The sequence below is a fragment of the Motacilla alba genome, chromosome Z (assembly GCF_015832195.1).
Source record: "Motacilla alba alba isolate MOTALB_02 chromosome Z, Motacilla_alba_V1.0_pri, whole genome shotgun sequence".
Taxonomy (NCBI): Eukaryota; Metazoa; Chordata; class Aves; order Passeriformes; family Motacillidae; genus Motacilla; species Motacilla alba.
This window is the reverse complement of record NC_052046.1, coordinates 59,220,143-59,242,377: the sequence shown is the minus strand read 5'-3', so window position 1 is coordinate 59,242,377 and position 22,235 is coordinate 59,220,143. Positions and strand designations below refer to the sequence as shown.

At 35.5% G+C, this 22,235-nt stretch overlaps 1 protein-coding gene across 50 annotated transcripts in view; it reads right to left on the bottom strand.

Moving 5' to 3' along the window:
* The window catches only part of PTPRD (protein tyrosine phosphatase receptor type D), a 1,163,449-nt gene that overhangs the window by 42,572 nt on the left and 1,098,642 nt on the right, over positions 1–22,235 (bottom strand). For all 50 annotated transcript variants that reach the window (XM_038124763.1, XM_038124765.1, XM_038124766.1 and 47 more), the window contains 2 exons: positions 20,731–20,854; positions 9,137–9,312 (listed from right to left, as the gene is read on the bottom strand). In XM_038124763.1, the coding sequence (XP_037980691.1) occupies positions 9,137–9,312; positions 20,731–20,854 (300 nt within the window). The remainder of the gene's footprint in view (positions 1–9,136; positions 9,313–20,730; positions 20,855–22,235) is intronic.

The following is a 22,235-nucleotide window of genomic DNA, read 5'->3' as shown; positions in this document are numbered from 1 at the left end:
AACAGATGTTACTCCGAAGCTATTTTCTTTTTCCAGCAATGCCTTGCCACCTAAAGATTAGGCTGCTTTGACTCTAAAGCTTAAAGACACCGACAATAGTATTTGAGATTATAATGCGAAGATTAAAAAAAAATCAGAGTACAGATACAGGTTTTTTCTATTTTATTTGAACAAGACTTGCTCTAGTGTCACTCATTGATTTCAGTCTAGGTTTAAATGAAAGATTAAAATATAAATTCATAGTCATAAATACGTTTTAAATTTTGGTCTTAATTACAGTAGCCACAAAAAAATTCCAGTAAGAATCTGGAGGCAACACAAATTAACCATAGGCTAATCAATTCATAACAAACTTTAGTCCTCTACTAAGGCTTCAAATAGACCCTCAAGACACGCCTACTTTATGGAATTTCTGAGATATGATTAATAGATAAGCAGTTAACACTGAAAGATAATTGATTATTTAAAGAAATTATCTCCAGACTTTTTCCATTCTGATCCTTATGAAAGAGTGTGGTATGGTTATTAAAACAAAAGGAAAGAGATATTGAAAGGAATATTGGGCAAGTTTAAAAGTGTTCTCTATCTCAATTTTCATCTTCATACATGCAAGCAATGAATAGTTCAAAACTGTATTTCTGATATCAATGTGACATGGCTTTTTGGAGCTCTTTCTAACAGTAGAGAAGGCATGATTTTAATGAACTCATTTTGAAGGATGAGTCTGTCAAACAGTTATGTTCAGCAAGATTTTCCAAAAATGTCTTGAAAAGGTTTAAATGAATGGACTGACTGGAGAAGTGAATGTGTTGTCTACTTTTTGTTTCATCCTCTTGTACTCAAGGCTGATCACCCTGTGCAGCCTGAATAATCCTTTCACTGAATAAGATATTACAGTATGAAGAACATATTGAACATTTCAGCCTGCTATTCAAGTGCTGTAATGAAGATCTACTATTTTCCATAAAAGAGAACTACCTGTTTAAGCTGATATGAATATTATGTTAAATATCAGTGAAACAAAAGGATCAAAAGAAAGAACATCAGATCAAAAAAAATCTGTTATTATTATGTCTTTGGTTCACTTGAAACAGAACTAATACATGAAAGATACATTGGAAGGTATTTTGTGGACCTGGAGGTCTCATTCTCGATTTTGATTTTCGAATGCAACTTCAAGTCAAGCTGAGCTTTCTATGGCTAATTTAACACATAGATGAAATTCTGTATCTCATAAATGCATTTCATACAGTTTCTGTTACGTGGACCAGATATATCCCCTAGCAAAAGCATTGATTACCAAGCTCAGTATCCATTGGTATCCATTAACTTCCTTAGAACACACAACAAGCTCTGTAAATTATGTAAAACTTGAATTATGTAAAACTTTAAAAATAATATTTGTTTTCAGAGACACCTGTTAGAAGAACTTAAATCTTCCTGATTTGTTGCTTGCCATAAAGGACAATTGGCCTTGAGTTTTTTCACCATGATTTGCTAAATAAGGAAAAGTAGAATCACTTTTTAATAAACAATACTAAATCCACCCTCTGACACTTTCAAGCCTAAAATTGCTTGACAGAACACTGTGCGCTGAAGGAATACACTACAATGCTAAACCAAACATGAGCTAATAATGCGTCCAGAGAGGGTCACAAAGCTGGTGAAGGGTCTCAAATATAAGTCCTATTAAGAGTGGCTGAGGACACAATGGTTGTTCAGTGGAGAAAAGAAGGTTCAGGGGGTACCTTATTGTGCTCCAGTACTACCTGAAAGGAGGTTGTGGCTGATCTCCTCCTCCTCCTCCCAAAAGGTAGGGGTCGATCTTTTTCAGGCAACCAGCAACAGGAAAAGAGGAAAAGGCTTCAAACTGCAGCAGGGGATGTTCAGGTTGTATATCAGAAAAAAATGTCTTCACTAACAGTGGTTAAGCATCAGAACAGGCTTCCCGGGGAAGTGGGGGTGTCACCACCCCTGAAGTGTTCGAAAAATGAGTGGACATCTCACTTTGAAATATAGTTTAGTGGGTATGGTGTTATTTGGTAAAAAGTTGGATTTTACGAAGGTCTTTTCCAACCGTAATAATTGTAAGATTCTACATCCACTCAATTTTGAAAACAACCAGAATTTTTAATCTTCTAACTCAAAATCTCAATGGGCATTTTCTACACGTGGCATAGTTCCTCTGTCTGTATAAGGAATTATATGAGGTAGTAGTGTATATCTTACCTCAAGCACAAAGCAAAGGAATCAAGAAAATAAAGTCTAATTACAGAGTTAGAATATGGTTTTGACTAAAGCACTTGCTATACACTTGTTTCAGGGAAATAATATTTTCAGAGAAAACCACCAATTTACCCTAACAGCTAAAAGAAACCACACAATGATAACACAAAAAAACCTACATGGTTGCCTAGACAAATACTTTTGGCAATACCAGGCATTGACAACTTCAGACCATTTCAGGTAAGACTCCGGTGCAAACCGTTCTTGAAAGCTTACAATGGAAGAGACTGCACACAATATCCTATAAAGCTTGTTCCATTCTTGACATTACATTTTGGAACTTCTTTAAAAGTTCAATATAAATCATCTTTGCTGAATAGCTTATTTTTTCCTCCTTAAAGCCCCAAAGGCAGGGAAAATGGTTGATTACTATGAAATTTTTAAACAGTCTTTCATATGTTGAAAGGCTACTGTGATTTCCTTCAGTCTTATATATAAAACAAATAAAAATCATACTATTTCTCCAGCATCTGATCATCACTGCTCTCTTCTAGATTCTCTATAATTTACCAACATCTTTTCACATGGGACATTAATTCTGTATGTTCTCAACTTCAAATGTATATAGGCTGAAATAACCAGACTTTGAAATAACCTATTTACTGTGTAAAACCAAAATTAACCCTATTTATAGTATGGCATTTCCACAGCTATTTTGCTGGACGATATTCATAGTCTGAATTTTAGTTGAGCAACCTTGGCACAGTTCTTCCACCAGAAATGAGCCTAGAAAAAGAAACTCTAAGCTTTATTGGATTAGATTCTTGCATGCATTAAGCACCTATGACTGACTAAATTTCAGTCATAGAAATTGAGAGCTGACCATGTTCCTGCCCTTGTGCCTCTGAGAATCCTTCCATAATAAACAGTTATGACTGAGTTTTACAATTCTGACATTACAACTGGTGACTCTACCTCATAAGATGGTGTAGGAATTCTTGGACTGTGGCCACGGCATTCTGTTACAGTGAAAAAAAATCCAGTACAAACCTACACATTTTTATTTTTGTAAATCTGGTGAACACATGGTGTACTTGATTTTGTGTTTTTCTTTTTTTTCCCCCCAGTTCTCTCATTCATTCTTCATCTGACTCATATCTTAGCATGCAGCGAGCACTAAAGAAGTGAAATAAAATTCTGATAGAACATTATTGGTACAGAAGGTATCAGTGGGAATGAACAATGACAAAACTGCGTATTTAATTCCTCTTTAGTAAAACAGTACATTTTAGCATGAAAAAATGCCATCTGCAATGTGTCCTATCTAATAATATCTGCTGACTTATAGGCTAATGTACTACCTATCAGCTAAAAACTTGAATTTTTTGGTTGCTACAAAGCATGGCTAAATTTTCTTTTTATATTTTCCTATATAAATACATTTCACAACTTAAAAAAGGCACATTTTTACATATCTGTGCTGCCCCATATAAAACACCAGTGAAATTTTTCTGCAAAAATCAATTACATTTTGCTTAAATATAGTAGAATACAGGCACACTTGGGACCATATTGACAATATTCTTGAATAAATTTTTAAGTCCACCTCTTGCTGACTTCTCTATTCCTTCAGTGAAAATGTCTAATTGTCACTTATTTTTGATGCAATATTCTGACAGGTATTGCCTCCAGTATTACCCAAACATACTTACGAGGAAAGATCTGAAATCTGCTGCAGAAGCCCTGCACAACGAATGGAAAACTAACTTCATCACAATTACATAAAAGTCTGCTGCATATATATCATACAGAAAAGAAAACTGCATTTTTCATTTTCTGTGCTTATTACTTGCTGTGGCGCATGTACTCTTCATATCAAATCAGACAGATTGGATATCAGTGCCTACTCTGCCATCAACAAATAAGGATTCAAGAAAACTCTTAGCAACATGCACATTTTGAGTAGAAAAATGTAGTGCTCTTCCTAGACCTGCCTTTATTTTTTCCTTTCCTATAGCAAGACGTAGAAATCTTTTGTTGTCAACATCTGTTTCAAAGCTGTTTTTACTAAGGAGTCCCAATGTACAATTACATTTTCCAGTTGTTGTGGGTTTTGTACTAGAGGAACTTGAATAAACCTTCCCCGATTTAATTTATTATATCCTCTTTAAAAAACCCAATCAACCCACCAAGCAAAACAAACCCCAAACAATTATTTTACCTATTTGATATTTCGACTGTCACTTGTTTTCCATTTTTCTTACACATGGAATAGTCTATAAATCTACAAAATTTTTGCTGAAATACTCAGACACAAGTGTTCTGAGGCTTGACACTTGGAATAATAGGAGTTCCTATTTAGCATTTCAGCAATACCAGGAAAAGTCCATTTACCTTTTCTTGTGACAGTGCCATCTCTCCTGACTCTCTCAGGTATCAGTGACAAGTTGAGATATGATAGGTCCAAGGACTTTCAATTTTTTTTTTTGGTGTTCTTACTGAACAAATTCAGGACTCATTTAAATAGTCCCATGTGTATCAATAATAGGGAATAAAATCTGAGACAGGATATGTCACTTTTCTACTGGGCTTGTTTTGATCTCCCCCTTCCCAATGAAGACTCAGGATTCAAGATGATTATTCTACACGTATGGTTTTTTAGATAAGTTTTGCTTATAATATTGATGATGATATCCATTTCACGACAGTCAAATAGGTGTTTGACTCAGGCTAACAGAATGCCACAAATGTAGTTCCCGCACGTATTCACTTAGTAATCACCCAATTTGCATGAAGCTGATAGTATCACTATGAAAACTAAAGCCTTCCTCATCAGTAAAGAAGTTCAGAATCTGGCTCCATATCAACTTGATATTGACATTATAGTGTTATTTAGCTTCCAATATTAGAATACTTGATAGTGTCACTATGTTTTCATTTAGCTTGGACCTGACTGGGTTTTTTTGTCAAAAGATTTTAAACCTAGGCAATGGGGTCCCAACACAAAAAATATTGTAATGAGGTTAACGAGGGAAGTATTTTCTATCAGTTCCAAGATAACACAGCAAATGTATTCAAAATACAGAATTACAAAGCAGAGAAGGAAAGGATTGAGTCCTCTCGCAAGTGGACAATCTACAATAGTATCCTACCCTGAAAAAGAAGGAAGGACTATATGCTTCCTTTTGGAGGCAACATGGTTATGTTTTGCTATAAAGAGAGATTTTTCATCTGATCATTCACAAAATTCACTACACCACATGACTACTCAGAACACCTGAGTAGTTGTGAGGACCAAGAAACCGCACCCAAAACTCAACAACAACAAAATTTAATCTGTACCGCTTGGGGTAGAGGAGAAGACAGAGAAGTTGGAAAGAGAGGTATTATATATTAAAGTTTTACATGTTTTACATCTTTCCTTAGTATAACGTGCAGCTGTTGTTTTTTTTTAATCTCAAATTTACAGCTTTCAATATTGTTTTATTTCACAAAGATTAAACTCATATCTGTGACAAAAATGCTACTAACACTGTTCCATGCACCGCAAATGTGTGTAATCCTTTTTGATACAAATTATTTTCATGGTAGCTGAATGATGAGACTGACTTTCTCATGTAGTCTGGTTTAGGTCAAGGGAAATTCAGGTGATGACATTTAATATGAAACCAACAAAGTGTAAAAGGTTATAAGTGAAAGATCTTTTTTTCCCGAAGCTTCCTTACAGGCAAACAAATGAATAATGAATTCACTGTAACATCTTCATTTGATCTACTCAGCTGTAAAACATGAACATTCTCAAATCTGAAGTCACTCAAACATCTAACACATGCTAATGAACCAACTTTGTTTCTGCAGATGCAATTAAAATCCTCATCTTTATCTATGCAGTCCAGGTTATAAAGGCTGATACCAGGCTGCAGGACTACTATAATGCAAAAAAGCTAGCTAAACAGAAATGACGACATGGAAATAGAAAGCAGAAAGTCTGAGGGAGAAACAATCTTGCCTTGCAGCAGGAATAATGATCAGGCTGCCAAGACACAAAAGCAATCAAAACAGAATCAAAGGAGAAAGAGAAACAAAATTAGCAAAGCTCTTCATCCCTAATGATATGTAACAGTGCTTATATTTCATGTTTGAAATCTCACTTGTTTTTCCTCTACAAGAATAAGCTATATAAAAAATGATAGCACGAGAAAAAATAGCAATGTAATGTCATCACTGGGTTTTTTCCCTGCGCAGTGATTCCCACTGCTGCCTCACCATCAATACCATTAATTATATTACATGTAGCTACTGTATTAGAAGAGGTGAGTGGTATGCCATATTCATGGAGCTGCTGACTCTGAGATTGGGAGCTGAGTTATGTACTGGATAGCTGGTATGTAATGCTCTGCAATGAATGCATCAAATTCAGCCTATGAACACAGAAGGCGCTAAATTATGCACAAAAATACACAAATATAAGCACTGAATGCATGAGCAATCCATTGACTAGAATGTCTAGTTCTCATTCCACTTAGAGAATGTATTGCTTCTGAATGCTAATCACTTACGGAGGTGATTACTATTCTGATCAGTGTTTTTTTAGGATGCAGCCAACAAAGGCTAGAGTTAGCTTAAAACTCTGCTAGGCAATTATTGGAGAGAATGAGAATTTCATTTAGCTACATCAAAACATCCTTCTAGACAGCCGCTGCCTGTGGCCTGCAGTGTTAAGATAAACTTTCAAGTACTTAAGTATACCTTCTGCAATGGGCCGCTTATTAGGAACAGATTTTTTCTTTGCTCTGGTGTCATTTACCAGCAGCTTTAAAGAATTAATTAGTGAAGAAATGGGCAGAATTACATTTTCGCAATTCCAAACAGGTAGTGCCTGGACCAGACAAGGTCTGTAGACCCAAGATAAAACTAAAAATTCTGCTAAAATTACCATGCGCTATGTACTAGTTGCCATGTAAAAGCAGTGGTGTTAATGTAGGTTGAAGTTACATGTGGGAAGTGACTCTATCATTAGAATGTTATACATTGCTTGAACTGCAAAAAGCCTAGTCTACTTATAGAAATGACAGGATAAAAGAATAAATATGTATGTTTTGGTAAGCCTCCAGAAAGGAATGACTGCTGCCACGAGGTTCAAGTAACATAATCATTGCAATTATAGGTATCCAAGCATATGAAAAAGACATCGATGCCAACACAGTGTAGCATTAGGCTTTATGGTGCACCCCACCCTATTCCAAGCTGACACATGGTGAAATATTTTAATTTTGAAATGGAGCTCATCCATGAACTACTGAAATATCAACTATTATCTAGTTACCTCTGTGAGATACTTTTACCGATTCAAAACCAGTCTGGATGATAAATCTGTCCTCCTCTGTAATGACTTTCTATACTACTGAACTCTTCTTGATCCCCCATATTCATGGCATTTTTTAACTCATTGCACAGAGCCTTCGATACCTTAGCTTTTTCCACCTTACACCTGCAGTCCTGCAGCCTGCTTCTCACTTGCAGCTTCCTGACCCTTCACGCAAGCTTCTAGGACAGAGTACCTCAGAATGCTTGAAGCAGTGTTTTTCTGTGACACTCCCGTTTGTTATTCACCTCCTGGATTTGAAAACCCTTCTGCTGTTGCTGGCAGGGACCCAAGGGAAGTGATGTTACCACTGATGTTAGAGTCACCACTTCTTTCTCCTGCTTTCTGATTTCTACATTTAGTTGAAGTTTCTGGCTTATGATATAGGCCACATAAATGTATTTGCAGAAAGCTCAGCAATGAACCAGCTGTGCAGCACTCTTCCCAGCCAATGTGCACCCCCAGCAATGGTAACAGTATCATGAGCACAAACAACCCATGAAAACTTCAAGTACCTCTTGACATAAAATACTGTAGAAAAAGTTTGATAGAGGAACCACCACTGATGGCAAAATACTTTTTTGTTTTCCTGATTGACTGCTGCTGCTGATTTTTCTCATTTCTCTTTCTACCCATCTTTCTTTTCTTCTCTTCTGTTACTTTTTTCCTCTTACTCCCTCCTCTCCAATAACATCCACTATTAGAACTGATAAATACCACCAAATATAGACCAACTAGTAAATCTTCATGCAACACACCATGGTCTGTTACTACACTTTCTATCCCTTTCTTTATCTTATTAAAAAACCTAACTAATATTTTTTATTTCCCTTTACATATAGCACATATTTTAATATAACTATTCTAATAACAGAATCTGTAGTTTTATTATTTGAATAGTATCATACTATTATCAGAACAATATCTGCACGTTTTTGTGCTTTACTTTCCTAATTTTACTTTGGTCTGCAAAATTGAATTTGAAATACCATGGATAATTTTGTATTCTGTTATAGTAGGTGCTGTTGTAATTTTCCTAGCAACCAGCATGCACCCAAAAAAAAAAAATTTTTTTCTCAAGCACATCCAAATCATCATTGATGTTAAATAATGGTGAATCTATACCATTTCAACCTGAGAACTGAATGCTGTTGACATACATTAACTTCCTTATAACAGGACGATACAATAATATTCTTATTATTACAGAGGAAGTAACTCTTTTGGGCCCCTCGTAAGATTTCCAACATGATTACAAAAAAAAAAACAACCCCCAAAATCATTGTGATCAAAAAACTAAAAATTTTCCAGAGCATAAAAAAAAATACTAAATAAACGTCATGACTTGGAAGTTTCATAGTGAAAGCAAGATTTCCCATATACAATTAATTTCTGTGGTGCAGACACTTTCGAGTCGTGGTAACCTAAAAAAACCCCACAGTTTTTATACATATAAAGAAGACAGGAAAATATGCATGATGGAAACAAAACACATTAGTGGTAACTCAGGTACAATATTATCAACTTTGCATAAGTTTTCCTTACCCTGGATCTCTCCTCTAGTTTTGTCATCATGACGACTGTTGCACCTTGTTGTTCCCACATCATTCTCCAGAAGTCACCAAAGGTTTCTGGCAATGCCCCCTGTGTTGCTATATAAGCATTCTGCTTCCTGTACCCATCTATGTAATTAGCATTGATATAGTCGCTGCCTGGTATGCCTGCAAAGAGAGGAGAGTGAAAACACAGGGCAGAATTTCTGTGCTGTCCTCTTTTACAAGGGCTGAACAATCCCATGACAATGGATTGGATGAATCTTGGCTTGCTGTGTGCCAAACAGTGCATGGGTACTTACTTACAAGTGAGTGTAGGCCATCTGTGGAGTCAAGAGGCATGGTGGTCTCTCTGGAAATAACTATTCTTTTGAAACAACAGACTTCGTGTGACAAGAAGTATAAAAGAAGCCTGAAAATCTGTATCAGGTAGAGAAACCTGGGGGTCCCAACACAGCAGCTTTTAAAAGCTGGTCTGACACTGCCTGCAGACACCCAAAATATAGCAGTGCTACCTGGGACAGGTAGCAATCCCCCTTTGAGGATTCTCAATCAGACATCCTGAATAGGTTCCTCAAACATTCTTGTTGAGGTCATTGCAATTCCTTTAAATACACAAGGAAAAAGATATTATCAAGACTATTAATATCATTGCTATATTCATTTTCTCTATGAGATTTATTGTAACAAAACACATTATGTAAGTTAGATTTAAGAAACAGTGAAATTTTCTATATGGTGCATGCATGAAATAAAGACCTTTGCAAGATTGAGTAAGAATTAAAAGCATTAAAAGAAGTGGGATCCAAGACTTGTGTGCACACAGGACCTACACCATTATTTGCCAGTATTTTGTACAAGACTTATACAGGAACTTTGTCTGTGTCTACCACATGTCCATTCTTAGAGCCCCACAGGAAGCAGGCCAGTTCCATGCAATCTGTATAGCTAAGGGTATGCCACAGGATGCCTGGACTTGGAACCTGCTGCCTACCCAGACCAAGGAGGTGTATTGGCTGTAGCAAAGGTCACATTACTAGTCTGCCCTAATAAGGCAGGCATGCTCATGGAAATGGATAAAAATGGACTTAAAATTCTCAGATCACTGCTGAATTCAGCAGTGCATTGCCCAGCTTTTAATTCAGACTACAGGCGTCTTGAAAGATAAAGCACTGAGGGAACTGTTTTTATGTCACTGCTGTTTTTTTAACTGATGACTAGAGAAAGAACTAGGATACTCATGTGAGATCTCAGTGCTGGCTGAACAGCAAAGAAGTGTTAATTAGCTGAACATAGTTATCTGCAATTTAGTAAGTTCTGTGGAAGTAATTGACAAAGTTACTTTGAGCAGAAATGAATGAAATATTTATGCAGCCAATCTGGCAGGCACAAGTCTACAGCCCCAAGAAATGGTGGAGGTTCCACAAACTCTTTCAAAAGGGAGTCAAGGTGATACCATCTCCAGATTTATTCTACAGCTATGACTGTTTTCCCTCCCCAAAGGAACAAAATCGAGTTTCTTTGGCTATGAAACAGAATAAATTGTAAAGAAATATTTGCCAAGATCATTGTCAGAATAGATTCTGGCACATTATCTTCTGCTGGTGATCCTAAATCAGGAATTACTGGAGCTGCACACTCCTGTCTTTCCTGACTATAAGTAGCATACATCTGAAAATGTCTTCCAAAATATTTTTAATTTGAATGAAAATTACGGGTACCTCTTTAAAATGGACTGATCCTTTTAAGCTACAATTTTAATTGTTTTGACACTCATTCAGGGTAAGCCTGAATGTTTCCTTCCACTACTTACTTAGCAGTGAATGAACCCACAGACTAAATGTCACAGTAAGTAAGATCCAATATAATCTGGAAATTATTCAGATTATGGGTTTCTGCAGCTGTAGTCTAGCAATAAATTTTGCCTTCATGCCCGATAAAGTTCCAGATATGTTTTTGTTTCATATGTTCAAATCATAAACTAAATTTTTAATTTAACTTTCTGCACACAGTTAGAAGAAAAACCTGACAAAATATTTCAGAGATAGAAAGACCTTTGAAATTCAGGGTTACAAAAGAGGCAGAAAATGGCACTCCTCAGGCAAGATGCAAGAATGGACACAGGCAGACTGTCTGACTGATTTGACCTGACTGAAAGTCTCTTCCAGGAGAAAAATAAAACAAAATAAAAAACTTGTTAACCTGCATAGTCTATAGCTGAAAAGCATGATTTCCCTCCATGAAAGGCAGGAAGTGGAGTTCAAAAGCATCATTCTTGTAGACTTGAAGCTGTTTTACGTGACACTTCTTATTGTGGATATTGAAATTAATGATACAGAAAATATAACTGCTAGGCACAATGCTGTATTTTCCTCCTTTATCAAGATAATAAATCTTTTTTTTTTTTACAAAACAGATGAGAAAGAAAAATGAAGCCAACAGGAGAAATCTACACCAACTGGGTATTATTACCAAAGGAACTGAGAAATCTGGTAAGAAATGTTTTCTGCATAAATTAGAATTCTATTATGATGCCTGGTATCATACTTTGAAGCACATGTTACAAATAAAAGCCTGAGGAAAAAATTAAAAACAACACTTTGTAAAGTGGTTAAATGATCTTCTGGGAAAGCTGTCCTCTGGAACTGATAATGCACAAACTCAGTGCGAAAATTAAGCATGAAAATAATTGCAAGCTGTTCCCTGAAGAATGATCTTTACAAATTTTAGCAACCAATACTAGTACCTGATATAAAAAAATCCAGAGTTCCTAAAATTTCAACTTGCTAATTTGTATTAAATTTATTGACAAATTATATTAAAATATATAACTTCTCAAATAAATAAATTCTCATTCTTTCAATTAGAATGAAGAAAAGCTTCCAGATTACATCTTCCTTGATCTAATATTCAAGTAAGAAAGAATTAAGATTAACAATTACTGACAAATACAAAGAAGATGTCTTCAAATATAGAATAATGTGGAAATTTTCACTCTGTTTCTCTACTTTATTTCTGTAAAGTGGATACAAAAAAAATCTGCATGTCCTTTCGCTAGAAAAATTATTTTACAAGGCAAGTCAGCTTCACTGTACCAAACAAGGATATACTTGAGACATGGACATGAAATTCCATTTACCACAGGCCCTGAGCAACTATTAATGAATTAACCAATGAAGTTTTGGGGGAAAAAAAAAAAGACAAATAAAAACATGTTGCTCCAACACTTGCACTGAGCTTCGCATCAAGGATTTATCTCTAGCAGAATGTAGTACTCAATAGTACTGTACAGTACTCAATAATACTTGATCTGCTGAGATCAAGAGAACAACTTGATTCAGAATGCTCAGTTCCATTGTCTCTCTCTCATGCAGTATCCATTAGGGATGTTCTCTGCCCTCCATCCATTCTCATAGTCCCTTTAAGTATTGTACCCATTTCTCAGAGAGTCTCTTTTCATCACTGTTTTCATGCATGACCTCAGTTTCACATCCTGCTCCAAAATCCTTAAAGCCCTCTAGGGAAGGTGCCTTACGATAAGAGGACTAATGAATTTCTTTAAAATAACAAATGCAAAAATTTAATATCTGTAAATATCTACAATGACAAAGAATAAAAATTCTTTAAAGATAAGTAAATCTAAATATTAAAATTTCCCTTTCTGAAATGAATTTTCTGGCCATAACCTTATTCTGAGCTGAGAAAACAGAACAATTTTGTGTCAAGTCCAATAGTGCAAAAACAATCAAATGACAACCAGTCTGACTGCAGTACAATGAAATCCTGCAAACTTTTGTTAGCTGCCATAGCTTGAAGGCAACATACCCACAAGCACAGCAGCAATTTCCATCATTACTTAAATTTGGGTTTCATAGTTAAGAGAGGTCAGCTTTTCTGTAAAAGCATGGGTCAAGAAAGGGACAAAGCAACCAAATTCTATTATATTGATATGAACCTTACCTAAGTCTTTTGGCACAAATGGGATTTATTGTACCTTTAGGATGGCAGACCTGAAGTATAAATTTAGGGTAATCTATGCAGCATAACCTGACTTTTATAAGTTTCATGAAAGCAGAGACACAGTTTCTGCACAAGAAGTCAAAGACCAAGCTCCTGAACCATGACTCTACCACAACTACTTTCTAGTAGCATTCTCAACTATGGTGATGAATGACCAGAGTCTGCAATCTTTTTATTTAGCCAAACAGGAGTTAAGCACAATGGGGGAAGAATCAGATGAGTAGTTCAGCACAAAAGACAATCCACTTTTAATTATCTCAAGAGAACAAAATTTAGTTTTTACATATGAGCAATGATATAAAATTAGCCAATGCCACAACTCAAGTACAGAAGATAAAAAACCTCATGAACTGTATTGCTCTCAATTTATGCTGAGAACGCATGAGCTGAGATGACAGTACACCTTACTGCAACATAGACTCAGATCCACAAGGCTAATAATGTAGACCTCAGGAATGATTCACTTGATTTCCTGAAGAGAGTTATAATCTTAAATAACTTTAATTAGACTTCACGTTTTATTCACAAACTGAAATCAAATAATGAAATTATTTCAAGCCTTTAAAAAGGCTGAGTACTGAACAGCCTTTCTATTTAAAATAAATTAAACGATAAAGCTTTGTTTCTGCGCTGCTTCCCTAAGACATGTGCATTTAGTCATGTGTATAAATAGTGTGAAGTAATGGGATTAAATTCTGTCATGCTTGTAAACAAGTTGGAAAAATACCATGATCAATTCAGAGTGCTGATGAAGCTGTATTACTGGTTTAAATGTCTGTTGTTATGAACAACGCCAGAGCAAAAACCACAGGCTGGTTGTGCATGTGTGAACAAAACAGTGCAAAAAATCTAATTTTTATAAGAGGCATGCACCAGGTTAACTATAAAAGGATGCAGATCAAGCCCCTTGCTATCCTCTCTTTTTCATCTCTCTCTGTTTTGCTTTCTTTGTCACACCACCCCAGCTCGGCACCAACCACATGGAAGGAACAATGTGGAATCTGGGGTGATATTCTTTGTTCTCTTTCGCTTTGTGTGATCAAACCACAGCTGCCTTCTATCCCATACTCCATACTGAACTTTGTTGCAGGACTGGGGAGATTGTGGACATGTGTTGTGGCTTGTTAGCCAGCACCTTTGAGAGGTTAATTTTAGGAGTTGAGAGCTATATTAGTGTACTGTACAAAATTAAGGGCTTGTTAGCCACCACATTTGTGGAAGCAGATTGTAAGAATGTAGAAGCTTGTTAGACAACACTTTTTACCTCTAGTTGTCTGATTGCTGGAGTTAAGGCATGCCTTAACAACTAAAGCACAAGAGACCTCACTCGTGGTCCAGTGTCCTTGTTTAGCCTGATGAGAACTTAGTATTATAATGTGCCCCCTGCCACGGTTTGTGACAGCAGCCCTGGTTCGCAATGCTGTGTTTGATGCCCCTGAGAACATGTTTGGCCCCCTGGATGCCCCCCCTGGGGGTCTGATGCCCCCAAAAACATGTTTGTCTGTCCTAGCTGCCAGGCCACTGCTGACTCGTGTTCAACTTGCTCCCCCAGGTCCTTTTCTGCTCTCCAGTATCTCATTTTCCAACCTGTTTGTACTTTCATGGTTGCCCCATCCCAGGTGCAGAATCTGGCACTTTGTCTTGTTGAACTTCCTGTGGTTGTTCATTGCTCAGCCCCCTCATTTGTCAAGGAATCTCTGTAGGGCCTCCTGCCTTCAAGGCATTAAACATCTTCCTCAATTTTGTATCATTTGAAAACATAGTATCCCTTCTAGTCCTGCATCCAAGTTATTTATGAAGATGTTGAAGAGCACCAGCCCTAAGGTGGAACCCTACAGAATCCCACTAGTGACAGGACCCCAGCCTGATGTCACCCCATTCACTGATGTAACCCCTTGTGCCTGACCTGTGACCCAGCTGCTCACCCATTACATGATGTGTTTATCCAGCTGTAGGCTGGACATTTTGTCCAAAAACATATACCATGAGAGAAGGTATTGAAAGCCTTGCTGAAATAAAAAAAAAAATTACATCAACTGTCATTACTTAATTAGCTTTGCCAATGAATAGGTGCTAGGTGCCAGTAACAAGTGTTTCTGTGGATACTTTTGTTACATGAAATCTATATAGTTAAGCAAATAATGAAATTGAAATGGTCTAAGCACAAATCTGTACTTTAAGAACTCACTGAAATATGAAGCAGTGCAAAACCAATGAAGTACTCTAGTAGTGAATATTTGTAAAATGAAGGCTTTTTACAAAGACTGAGGAAAATTCTCTACATGTCATCCTAACAAGGCTAGGTAAGAAGGAAAAAGACATGTCAGGAAAAGAAAACCTATAGATAGCTGGATTGTGAATAGACTTAGGAGTCTATTCCTCCTTGTTAGGAGGACTAGGAGAGTCTAGTGAAGAGGGAAAAGATGAATGATACGGAGTCTCAAAGAAAAATGTTGAATTAGAGAGAATTTATGGAAAGAAGGCAATGCCAGAAAGGGATAGGAAGGAGATACAAAATTAGGCCTGACAAAGAAAGGGATTGTTTAAAGGACAGAAGAGGAGTATTTGAAAGGAAAGGGAAAAGGTGACAGAAGTGAAATGTAAGTGTGCAAACAAAGAACTAGGAGTGTAGAAGATCTGCACGCAAGATGAGAAATTTGGAAGATCTGCAGGTGAGAAAAGAAACTTAGAAGGTGAACAGCAGAAAGACGGGGAAAAAGGAGGAGCTCTTTTAGGAAAAGGAAACTAAGCATGAATTTGTTTTGTTTTGATCTGAAAACTGTCTAGTATTAGGAAGTCAAGAGTGGAAATGAACAGATTGTTCTGTGCAGGTCCTCAGAGTTATAGGTAAGAGCATTGCATCAGGAAACTACCCACAATGCATGACAGTATGTGCAGATGGCAGTATGTTGCACAATACTACAAAGCAAATATTGAAATCTAACATGATGTCATCATACTGTGATTATTTTACTGCTGTCTGAAGCTGGGTTTAGTGATCTATTTAACACTGAGTAACACAGCAGTTAACAGCCAAATGAATCTTTTATTGAATAGAAATATTAATTTATACTCTAAATTATGCACTCAAAGAGATGATGAGTGCCTCTACTTATATGAAATGAAATTATATCTGGTTTAATATTTCCTGCAAAACCCAGTTTCAATATGAGTGTTCACAGTAAACTTGTACCAAATCTTCATTAGTCAGTCAAGAACACAGCCACTAGATGCTTTCTTGGAGCTTTTCCCAATGGAAAGTATGGCTACATATACAGAAAAAATTGTTTTGAGTAGATTATAAGGGTATCAAGAACGGCAGCATTTTAAGTTACAACTATTACAGTATCAGTAGGCTCATACACCTACAACTTGTCTCAGCATTGTTGTCAAGACAGCCACCACAATGTCTACACTATGAAATTCACATTCACAGGGGCCCTAACGCCATGAAATCGCTTCACCCATCTTTCTGTATCCATATTCTTTATGGGTATTTCTGTATCCATCGCCAAAATACTTTTGTTGTTTTTAAGGCACTCCAAGCTTGTAGGGTGAGTTCAGTTCCTATTGTTAGCAGAAGGCAACATAAATGCAATGTGACAGAGCGCAAATAGTTTGTACAGGTCATGACTCTTTGGTAGTTACAATGCTCCAAACAATTTCTAAATCTTACAATGATGGTCTGCACAATCAAAGCCTATTTACTGGCAACTGGCCATCAGATAAATAAAAATATTAGCAGCTTCTTGCCTTTTCTTTCTTGACCATTTGTATTACTAGAGCGTTCTAGTGTTAGTGGAATTTTAAAGTCACTAAATTTCCCATAAAAACAAAAAAATACCCTGCTGAAATATGATCAGTGTATTTTTTTAATAACTGGCATTATGCAAATACATTCACATACAGAAGACTTTTAGTCATTCATAACTCCTAAAAGAATCAGCAAGGCATTTTAAAATGCAGAATGTTTATCCGTTCCCTCCCTACATCCTGAATTTTTATTTACTTCCTAAAGGTTGAAGATCACAGATCTAGCTGTTTTAACTCTATCTGTTTGTCTTTTAATCAGTAAATTCTCCCTTAAATCCATTTGGATGTATATAATAAACTTCACTGCATTCTAACATTCTGTCAATATACTTTAAAATTCAAAGCGTCCATCTCAGAAACAGCCAAATACAGCACAATATGAGCTGATTTCAAGGCTTCAATCGGATTTCAAGTACGTGGGAACAAAATTTTGCAAAATAAAATTTTCTTTTCAGGATGAAAACCAAATTACCATGCCTAACCTGAGTTTTGTCTCCAAAAGGGAAATTTAATCTAATAAAATTTAAACAGTGATAATAAAAGTGTTTCTGTGAAATGAGTATTTATGTTGCAGAACTCCATACTGTATGTAATTAGAGATGTCATGAACTTAGTGGGGATTCAAAACCAAGTTTTAACAAGAGTTATGAAGGGTACCAAAATAAATACTTGGAAAGTGTTAGTAAGCCTTGTGTTTCAGGGCTAATGCAATTTTAAAGAATTCGATATTATCAATAGTTGGAAAAAAGTAATTTCAGATCTCTGCTAATTGCTTCTCAAGACTTTCTAGTAATCACTGCGAATAGGCTACAGAGTTCTGCTATTGCCCAAAACTGGCCTTGTGTCTCATTCTGAAGTACCAGCAACAACATTCCATATTTCTGCAACACTGTTAAGAGGCAAAATGTGCATCAGTGTAGGATTACAGTTTGGCAGATGCTTCGTCTTTTCTTCATATATATTTGCTCTTAAACAGTAAGCAACTGCCTAGGTGTGAAATGGCGCTCTGCTCATTAGAAAGGCACAGCTACTATTCAAACCTTACTAATAATATTAGTTTTCTTGTGGCCACCAAAGAAATGCAGATGAGGCATCTACATGTATATGTACATGCATATATATACCAAATATTCTCCAAACAGTTGTAACAAAGTATAATGCAGTCCAAATTCAGGTCCAGGTTAAGTTGTATAGTAACATAGGTAAAGGAGAATATATTTTTAAGTAATATTCCAAATACTGATTTCCCTGGTAACATGAAAAGAAACACAGCTATCAACTGAATTAAGTGCTGGCCAGACTGTATATTTTCATATCTAAAGCATCTACTTAAAACCTGAAAGAAAAGTACTCTTTACTAAATGCTAAATTAAACTAAATTAAACTTTTGAAGGTACACACACAAAATTTAATCTACCCAATCATGTAAAATCCCAGGAATAAAGATTTTAAGGGGATAATTAAATACTAAATTACTTCTGTTTTCAAGACAAAATTCAAGACTGTATATAAGACTATATATCTCTTATAAGAAGGCATTTGATATTTGATTTAATCACCATATGCTTTTTTCATCATAATCTAAAGACTTGGAAAATATTTAAAACCATGCAAATCACCAGATAGGTGAATATTCCGTTTGTGGTTTTACATCCAACGCTAATATTACAAAAGGTTATAATACTTTTCTCTGTTTAGACTCAGTGACTATAAAAGATTTAGAAACTTTAGCCTCATTGTGGTATTTCTTACTTAAAAAAGGGAAACAAACATTACAGTTTAACTATATTTTGTCCCTGCTCCTTAAAATACTCAAACCTTTTCAGGTACAATGTAAATTTATTTTTCCACATTTTTACTATCACTTATGTAAAAATATAGTCCAATGAACTGTGTAATTTCATACTTTCCATTACTTTCACTAACATTTTCTGCTTTGCCTCTTAAATTTTCTTCTCATTCTCTGAATATATTCATTTTTTAAAGGGAACCAAATTTAATGGGACATTTACATACAGGGAAAAATGGCAGTCCAGTTGTCTAATATATAGATTATCAAATAAATTTGATGGTATTTAATTTTTTTTTTCTCTCCTTCTCTCCTCCTTTACACAACTCTTTTTCCAAACAAAATCCCTGGAAAAATGTGAGACTTCTTTTTGCCAGTTAGATTTATATTCCAGTTAAGCATTTTGTTCTGAAGAACTTAACATTCAGAAATGCTGTCCAGTTGCTGTTCCTGACCTATTCAGACCATGTACTTTGACCTCTTGTCTGGACCAGTGAGACAGGAAGGAATATATTTATTTGTTTATATATATATTTTATATATATTTATTTATTTATATATATTGAGTTACATCACATATAGTGCTAATTAAAATGGCCTCTGCTTAGCGTTGAGACAGACAGAGGCAGGTTTCTACACAGCCATATTCTTTTACAAGGCAATATGAAAAACTGTATGCTGCAAAAATAAATCTTGTCAGAACTGCTTTATGAACCTCAAAGGTGAAAAATATAAGCAGATTATCATACGCAAATTCTTCAAGGTAATCATTAAAATTTGCTAATACATTTGAGTAGGTCTTATCTGCATTATCAAAGCCTATAGTATGCAGCTGCAATAAATGAGGAAAGATCTAACCTTCAGCCAGTGGGATTGCCTTTTTCTTCACCAAGAAGCTAATATTAAAGTGGATTACACCTATAAATCCAGTGTCCTTAGGTCTGGAGTAGCCAAAGATAAGCAGCTGTTTATAACCATAAATTAAAATATCTGCAGTTTAACTTGTACCATGTTATGAGTGAAATAACTGACCTTGAATACAGATTCCTCTATCTTATATATCATCTGCAAGTCCTGTTGGAACTAACTAAAGACAACTCTTATTTTCATTTAAATTGCGTCATTTAAATATATAATTGCTTGATTATGGTCATTATTAATACCTGACTGTCAACAATATAGAATAAACTGAAAATCTGCCTTCAACCTAGGAAGTAGGTTAACAGTAAGGCAGAATGGGGAAAAAAAAAATCCTCTGAGTGAAAATCAGAGTCTCCTGATTCTTGGTAAAACAGACACAACACCTAGGACTGGCTACCTGTAATAGTTTGCTTCAGATAAAACTTCAAGGTGTTTATGATTTTGGAAAGCTTTGTAACAAAGACAGATATAATGAAAAGCTCTCACCAAATCACACTGTCAATCTTTAGTCAGTGAGATACTCCCAAACATGCCTGCATGTGGGCATTTGTTTAAAAACTCTAGTTTAATATTTAGATTGGAAATTAAAATTAAAGTTCTAAGAGAGAATTTTTAAAATTTCCCAGAGAACATGAAGTTGAACTGATTTTTTTCCCACAATAAGGTTTTGCAAAGTAAAACTCAATGAGCAGATATCTTGATAAGTTCATTGATCAACAAATGCCTCAAATCAAGTATGTTTCTTTACTGCTATGTTTGCTTTGCAGTAGCCATATAAGTAGACAGCAATATTAATTTACCTCAGATAACTCACTGGCATATACACAGGGACCTAATGAATTCAGTGTTACACATGAATGTACATTTTAGTGCAAGTTCATAATATGTTACTGACAATAAGCATCAGAAAAGGATTGCCATTACAGGAATTTACTGGAAGTACATTAATTAACACTTCTTTATATTACTATATAAAGATATTGATTGGTAAAATCATTCTAGAGTTTAGGATTTAATTAATTTAATTTTAAAGGTCTCCTTACCTTCTATTGCTGAGAGAAGAACACGAGAATGGTCGTATGCAATTACATTCGCATATCTATTCTTTGGTTTGTTTACTTCCAGGTTAGAGTGTTCCCATGTGAACTGCTGACCAGGATCAATAGACTTCAAAAGACAAAGAGAAAAAAAGAAAAGGAAACTTTTAGCTAGGGACTACATAATTGTTTTATTTACGGTAATTAGAAACTAAAATCCCATCGTTTGCTCTGGAAGTAATTTCCTTTTGAAAGAAAATTATTACTTCAGGACACGTTGTAACATATTAGATCATATTACATTAACCATTTTGTATTTATGCATCTTAAATTTCCATGAGGAATTTAAATCACAAGCTTTTAAAATCCAGGGCTTTTTATTCAGAGTAAACAAGCTATCCACCTTTTTATCTTTTTACTCATTTTGGAAGTGAGGGGTTCTAGATTAACAGAAAATTAATAAATATCATAAATCTCGAAAACACTGAGATGAAGGGGAATAAATATTTTTGCCTTTATTACTAAGAACATATCTTCAAAAATTTCCCTGTCCTGTTTACTAAATAAACTCCAAAGTTTCCTGAAGAAGTTTTTCAGAGGAAAAAAAATGTTTCTGTTCTTTCATTTTGATGCCAGACCAACCCATGGCACTAGTGTTGCTCAGGAAACTAGCTGTGTTTTTTCCACAGACAACATAAAGAAACTTGCTTTTCATTTCTTTGAGTCATAAATTACATAAATAAGTAAGCAATTCAGGCATATTTTAAATTTTAATGATATCTTATTCATAAACATAACTAATCTTATTCATAAACAAAACTTCATGTTTCCAGATTTGCTGTTTATTTTCTGTTCCAGGGTGGAATTACAGAAGGTATCACTGCACTCCTTCATCCTTCACCACTAGGGAAACTTCAGACTCTAGTATTTTCACCTCTGTGGTTGAACCATTAATGCAGCAAAGTGAATGCAAAACAGGTAACAGATGATACCTGTTTATGCTCACTATGGTAGTGGCTGTATGAAAGGTCATCTCATACTGAGAAGCCATGAATAATCACCTATTGTTTCACTGTCCTTTTCTGTAACATTAGAGACCTTAACATTGTTTCATCAATATGGATACACAACTATGGCTTGAGGTTTATGCCCTCTGTTTAATTCTGGTAAGAACTGGCAGCTCCCAATGACAACTAGAAACCATTAAAAAAAAAAGAAAAAAAAAAAAAAAGAGACACAGATAAGCCAAGGTAGGGCAGTTCACCAACACTGTGCTAATTTTCCACAAGTAGACCAGCAGCACAGCACAAGTCAGGAGATCAGTACTGCCACTAAAACATCAAGTCAACAGCTTTGCTGACTCTTCCCAGGGTATGACCTGTAATCTATTAGAGTAGGTATTACCTGACAATGAACATGTGTGAAATCAGTTAATGTGATTTTACTAGGACTTATCCCTTAGACTGATAATTTGGCCAGTCTGAAAATTGCTTCATTCTCATGCATATTTT